Below are 7,052 nucleotides of genomic sequence, written 5' to 3'. Positions count from 1 at the left end.
GCACCTGCATGTCTTATGAGGATCGTGCGATTCTTTTCAGTCGTTTGGGTTTTCTGAACTAGACTCGACATCTTACATGCCACAGACGCAGGGTATATCCAAGAGACGCATGACAGTCATCAGACGCGGGGTATTGAAAACACGCCAGACAGTCAACCGACGCAGGGCATCCATCAGACACCGGACAGTCAACCGACTTAGATTCTGGACAAATCAGATTCTGCCTCTCGTATCACTTGCATTTGTTTAAAACAAAATGGCGGCGCCCAGTCAAGACGATCTGATTTATAATCAAGATCTATATTGTGATAAAACGGGTCTTACATCGCGGTGCATCAAGTCATGTGAGCACCTTGATAAAAAAAAAACATGACAAGATTAGGATATGTTGTCAACGACTTGGCGGTGCTATTGCTTTGCAAATCCTGTAATCGACCGAAATCTGCACGACGGTTTACGAACTGGATTTCGATTTCGTTGCGCGATTTTGATTGGACTGTGCATAGACTCGTTAGTCCAGCCAAACTGTAACTCCGTAATACCAGCCGAGTTCTGCAAGGGTGGAAACTGGACTTTTAAAGTAAGTTAACTCTCTTGCCTTGGGAAGATACACATCCAACAGACGCTATACAGTCAACATACGACGTACATTCAATAGACGCCAGACAGTCAACAGACGTCGTACATTCAATAGACGCCAGACAGTCAACAGACGTCGTACATTCAATAGACGCCAGACAGTCAACAGACGACGTACATTCAATAGACGCCAGACAGTCAACAGACGTCGTACATTCAATAGACGCCAGACAGTCAACAGAAGACGTACATTCAATAGACGCCAGACAGTCAACAGACGTCGTACATTCAATAGACGCCAGACAGTCAACAGACGTCGTACATTCAATAGACGCCAGACAGTCAACAGACGTCGTACATTCATTAGACGCCTTACATCCAATAGACGCCGGACAGTCATCAAACGCCGGACATCAAATATACGCCAGACAGTCAACCGACACACGGCATCGAATACAGGCCGGACATCCATCAGACGGGCCTCCAGTGGACGCCGGACAGGTCGGACAGTCAACAGATTATAAAGCTGGACGCCGTACTTCCAACAGACGCCGGGCCGGCAACAATAATTTGGAAAAATGATATTCTCGGGGTACTTATATGCTCAGTTCTCCAAAACCTGGAAAAACTGTTGGCTATCATACCAGTATTAGTCTATGTTCCTCGGCAGGTGCTGCTATAATAGACTGAGGGGCGGTGGGGTAGCCTAGCGGTTAAAGCGTTCGCTCGTCACGCCAAAGGCCTGGGTTCCATTCTCCACACAGTGTGGGTACAATGTGTGAAGTCCATTTCTGGTGTCCCACGCCGAATATTGCTGAAAGCCTCGTAAAACCCAACTCATTCACTATAATAGACTGATAGTAAACTGACAAGAATACTATCTTATATTTTATTGCATTGATTCCCTTTATTGTGGTACCATGCTTTATGTTTATAGCACAAAAGGCAAGATGGAGTCCAGTTGCTTCAATGTCTGCTGAATACAGTGATAGAAACTAACAGTTTTAGTCCACTGGTCCTTATAACGATAACATATAGCAAAACCCTTAAAATGGCAAATTTCTATTAGTCCTTATGACACCTTCAATTTTGGGCCGTTTGGCAAGGACTACAGGACGAGTGACAATTTCTAACACCGGAGCATCAATGCTTGTAGAATATCTGAACAGATTTGGATAAATTAAATTGTGACTTAACTAGCCGTTAATGGAGCTCAAATAATACTAAAATGCATTTCAAATAAAAAAATGTGAATCTTTCCTTGCAACGTCATTTTAGCAAGTCAGTCGCTGAAGAACGCATATTATGAATGATGAAATATTTCCTTGAGACAGCCATCGTTCTGTCCTGTTTAACTGACGCAGGCGATAACAGGAAGTTATTTTCAGTAAATACAACATGGCAGCTCTAAGCCCGTGTGATCCATGCAGCTTCTCGAGACCAGATCTGTGTGCTGTTGTGCACGCCGATCTCGATATCAGTGTGAATTTCGACAAGAAAGTCATCAGTGGAACAGTACATATTACTGTTGAAAAGAAACAAGCTGGAGTTGAAACAATCGTAAGTAATCTACCGACAAAGAGGGTTATGGGCGCAGTTCGTTTGAAAAAGGGGTAGCATCACTGTACAATGATGATAACAGGTGTTTGGTTGCAAGGATTGGTAGATTTATTGAAGTGCTGTTATCCAGGAAAGAAACATATGTGACAAACTCGTATGGAAATGTGTATGACATAAAAAAGTAAGGCATATTTTCTTACATTTATATTTTTGATTTTACCAATTTTCACTTTTAGTCATGGATTATTTGAAAAAAAAACATGTAGTGTAAGCATAGAGTTCGAGATGATTTTTGTCACTAAGCAATATATCACGTGACTTACCATGCGTATGGGTAGTCATGTGGGTACCCGGGTCCTGCTCAGTACCCACCCGACCCGGGTACCCGAGTTACCCTACTAGTTGGCTTAACTTACGTGATCTAAGCCTACTTGTGTGTATGTTTGAATCACTCAGTTGGCAATATTTATCATAGCTACAGTGAAACATTGGGATGTACGTAAAAGTGATTACAGTTATTAATAAATGTGTGAGGTTGTAACTACTGCAAGCTACAAACCGTTTGAACTTTATACCGTAATCGTTTATTGTGTAACAGGTTTTTCCTTTGCTCTCTATTCCTGAGGAATTGAGCCTATTAGGAATCTCAACAAAGGCGAGAATGACACCATGCGACATGTGTAGACTTGAACATGTTGAAAGACTCACACAAGCTTGTGATTAAAATAGTTTTTATACTGTTGATATATGCAATAGTATATGAATATACATATGTAAATTGTTGTAACAGATGTTAATCAGAAAGAAGTTATGACAAACGGGTGAAATGAGTTCTATTTATATGTCACTATTTCCAGTTATGGACAAGTAATTTTTTTGAATATTGTGAGTATGTTTTATGGTATTCTGTTTGATATCTTGGCCATGGTTGATTTTGATTGATTTCTTGTTTTCATTTCAAATTAACAAAACGATAATTGATAGTTGGTTTTTCATAACATTTGCCCTTCAGGCCATCCATATTTTTTTATGTGTTTCTCATCTCCAAACTTAACCAGCTAGAGACTGGGCAGACAAGATTTAAAAATGAAAAAGTAAAACATCTGTTTTTCACTATTTGTGGTCTTATTTTATGAAATTTTAAAGTTTAGAACACTTGGTAACAGTCATTCAATTAATTTATGACATAGATCGAGTCACTTTGCTTTGGAAACAAGTTTTTAATAAATATAGCTGAAGAAAGATCAAGCTGACCTGATGTTTTTTAGTGTGCAATTGTAGTAGTCTTTTTGCATCACATCAGGGAATATATTTTCATAGCGGCAGGGAAAATTGAGATAAGAAGACTTAATTATTTCATGTTGGAACAAAAATTCAGCATGGCAGGAGATAGGAAACACAGAAAAAAATATGGACAGCCTTACAGAGATAGGTTGGTAGCATAGTATGTATTAAGAAGTGATTGTTATTCTAAGACAGATTTTTGAAGGTAGAAAACTAATATTGGTGTAAGTATGTTAATGCCTGGTTTAAATAGTAGCATAGGTCCCATCAATGTTTGCTTATTGAAGGAGGTGACTAAATTGAGTGGTCAAGCAAAGTGACTTGATTGATTGTGCCCTGACACAATTGGAATGTTGCTCATTATATCGACCACTGGATTTTCTGATCCTGACTCACTTATGTACAGGTCACCGTGGTGTAGCTTGGATATTGCTGAGTGCAGCATTAAACTATAAATGAACAAACATATTTATTGATATGATAGAAACATTTGAGTCTCCAGTAATGTTGTTGATGTGTTACTCAACTGTGACATTGTGGAGAAGTATTCCATGGATTGTTGCTGATACTATCAACCACTGGTTGGACTTGCGTGGTAGACAACAGTGGGAAACCCTTTCTTTTCTCCTGCTTTAATACTCATAGAGACACTAAACTAGTGGTTAACTTACTCACTCACTTGCACAAACCATTCACTCACTTGCACAAACCACTCACTTGTCCAAACCATTCACTTGTCCAAACCATTCACTTGTCCAAAGCACTCACTCACTTGTCCAAAACACTCATTCACTTGTCCAAAACACTCACTTGTCTAAAACACTCACTTGTCCAAAGCACTCACTTGTCCAAAGCACTAACTCACTCATTTGTCCAAACCATTCACTTGTCCTCACCATTCACTTGTCCAAAGCACTCACTCACTTGTCCAAAACACTCACTTGTCCAAAGCACTCACTCACTTGTCCAAAAAACTCACTTGTCCAAAGCCTTCACTCACTTGTCCAAACCATTCACTTGTCCTCACCAAACACTTGTCCAAACCACTCACTTGTCATTACCACTCACTCACCCAAACCACCCGCTGACTCTCGCTCACTTACTCGCTCCCTCACTAACTCAGTCATTCTCTCAGTCACTCACCCACTCACTCACTCATTGTCCTGTCATTGTCCTGTCATTGTCCTGTCATTGTCCTGTCATTGTCCTGTCATTGTCCTGTCATTGTCCACTCATTGTCCACTCATTGTCCACTCATTGTCCTGTCATTGTCCTGTCATTGTCCTGTCATTGTCTACTCATTGTCCTGTCATTGTCCTGTCATTGTCCACTCATTGTCCACTCATTGTCCTGTCATTGTCCTGTCATTGTCCTGTCATTGTCTACTCATTGTCCTGTCATTGTCCTGTCATTGTCCACTCATTGTCCACTCATTGTCTACTCATTGTCCTGTCATTGTCCTGTCATTGTCCACTCATTGTCCACTCATTGTCCACTCATTGTCCTGTCATTGTCCTGTCATTGTCCTGTCATTGTCTACTCATTGTCCTGTCATTGTCCTGTCATTGTCCACTCATTGTCCACTCATTGTCCTGTCATTGTCCTGTCATTGTCCTGTCATTGTCCACTCATTGTCCACTCATTGTCTACTCATTGTCCTGTCATTGTCCTGTCATTGTCCACTCATTGTCCACTCATTGTCTACTCATTGTCCTGTCATTGTCCACTCATTGTCTACTCATTGTCCTGTCATTGTCCTGTCATTGTCCACTCATTGTCCTGTCATTGTCTACTCATTGTCCTGTCATTGTCCACTCATTGTCCACTCATTGTCCTGTCATTGTCCACTCATTGTCCACTCATTGTCCTGTCATTGTCCTGTCATTGTCCTGTCATTGTCCACTCATTGTCCTGTCATTGTCCACTCATTGTCCTGTCATTGTCCACTCATTGTCCTGTCATTGTCCTGTCATTGTCCACTCATTGTCCTGTCATTGTCCTGTCATTGTCCTGTCATTGTCCACTCATTGTCCACTCATTGTCTACTCATTGTCCACTCATTGTCCACTCATTGTCTACTCATTGTCCTGTCATTGTCCTGTCATTGTCCACTCATTGTCCACTCATTGTCTACTCATTGTCCTGTCATTGTCCACTCATTGTCTACTCATTGTCCTGTCATTGTCCTGTCATTGTCCACTCATTGTCCACTCATTGTCTACTCATTGTCCTGTCATTGTCCACTCATTGTCCACTCATTGTCTACTCATTGTCCTGTCATTGTCCTGTCATTGTCCACTCATTGTCCACTCATTGTCTACTCATTGTCCTGTCATTGTCCACTCATTGTCTACTCATTGTCCTGTCATTGTCCTGTCATTGTCCACTCATTGTCCACTCATTGTCTACTCATTGTCCTGTCATTGTCCACTCATTGTCTACTCATTGTCCTGTCATTGTCCACTCATTGTCCTGTCATTGTCCACTCATTGTCCACTCATTGTCCTGTCATTGTCCTGTCATTGTCCTGTCATTGTCCACTCATTGTCCACTCATTGTCCACTCATTGTCCTGTCATTGTCCACTCATTGTCTACTCATTGTCCTGTCATTGTCCTGTCATTGTCCTGTCATTGTCCTGTCATTGTCCACTCATTGTCCACTCATTGTCCACTCATTGTCCACTCATTGTCTACTCATTGTCCTGTCATTGTCCTGTCATTGTCCACTCATTGTCCACTCATTGTCCTGTCATTGTCCTGTCATTGTCCACTCATTGTCCACTCATTGTCTACTCATTGTCCTGTCATTGTCCACTCATTGTCTACTCATTGTCTACTCATTGTCTACTCATTGTCCTGTCATTGTCCTGTCATTGTCCACTCATTGTCCACTCATTGTCCACTCATTGTCCTGTCATTGTCCTGTCATTGTCCACTCATTGTCCACTCATTGTCCACTCATTGTCCTGTCATTGTCCTGTCATTGTCCACTCATTGTCCACTCATTGTCCACTCATTGTCCTGTCATTGTCCTGTCATTGTCCACTCATTGTCCACTCATTGTCCACTCATTGTCCACTCATTGTCCTGTCATTGTCCACTCATTGTCCACTCATTGTCCACTCATTGTCCTGTCATTGTCCTGTCATTGTCCACTCATTGTCCACTCATTGTCCACTCATTGTCCTGTCATTGTCCACTCATTGTCTACTCATTGTCCTGTCATTGTCCTGTCATTGTCCACTCATTGTCCACTCATTGTCCTGTCATTGTCCTGTCATTGTCCACTCATTGTCCACTCATTGTCTACTCATTGTCCTGTCATTGTCCACTCATTGTCTACTCATTGTCCTGTCATTGTCCTGTCATTGTCCACTCATTGTCCTGTCATTGTCCTGTCATTGTCCTGTCATTGTCCACTCATTGTCCACTCATTGTCCTGTCATTGTCCTGTCATTGTCCTGTCATTGTCCACTCATTGTCTACTCATTGTCCTGTCATTGTCCACTCATTGTCCACTCATTGTCTACTCATTGTCCTGTCATTGTCCACTCATTGTCTACTCATTGTCCTGTCATTGTCCTGTCATTGTCCACTCATTGTCCTGTCATTGTCCTGTCATTGTCCT

The 7,052-nt window shown here is 41.6% G+C and overlaps 1 protein-coding gene across 2 annotated transcripts in view; it reads left to right on the top strand.

Annotated features, from left to right (window-relative positions):
• Positions 1-1,952: 1,952 nt before the first annotated feature.
• Positions 1,953-7,052, top strand: part of LOC124135577 (leukotriene A-4 hydrolase-like) — a 41,965-nt gene continuing 36,865 nt past the window's right edge. Inside the window, exon 1 of one of the 2 annotated variants that reach the window (XM_046500953.2) lies at positions 1,953-2,139. In XM_046500953.2, coding sequence (XP_046356909.2) covers positions 1,978-2,139 — 162 coding nt within the window. In that variant the 5' untranslated portion in view covers positions 1,953-1,977. The remainder of the gene's footprint in view (positions 2,140-7,052) is intronic. The other variant, XM_046500943.2, reaches the window with a different exon arrangement.

The sequence above is a fragment of the Haliotis rufescens genome, unplaced genomic scaffold (genome assembly GCF_023055435.1).
Source record: "Haliotis rufescens isolate VD_foot unplaced genomic scaffold, xgHalRufe1.0.p SCAF_70, whole genome shotgun sequence".
Classification (NCBI taxonomy): Eukaryota; Metazoa; Mollusca; class Gastropoda; order Lepetellida; family Haliotidae; genus Haliotis; species Haliotis rufescens.
This window is presented reverse-complemented; position numbering and strand designations above follow the sequence as displayed.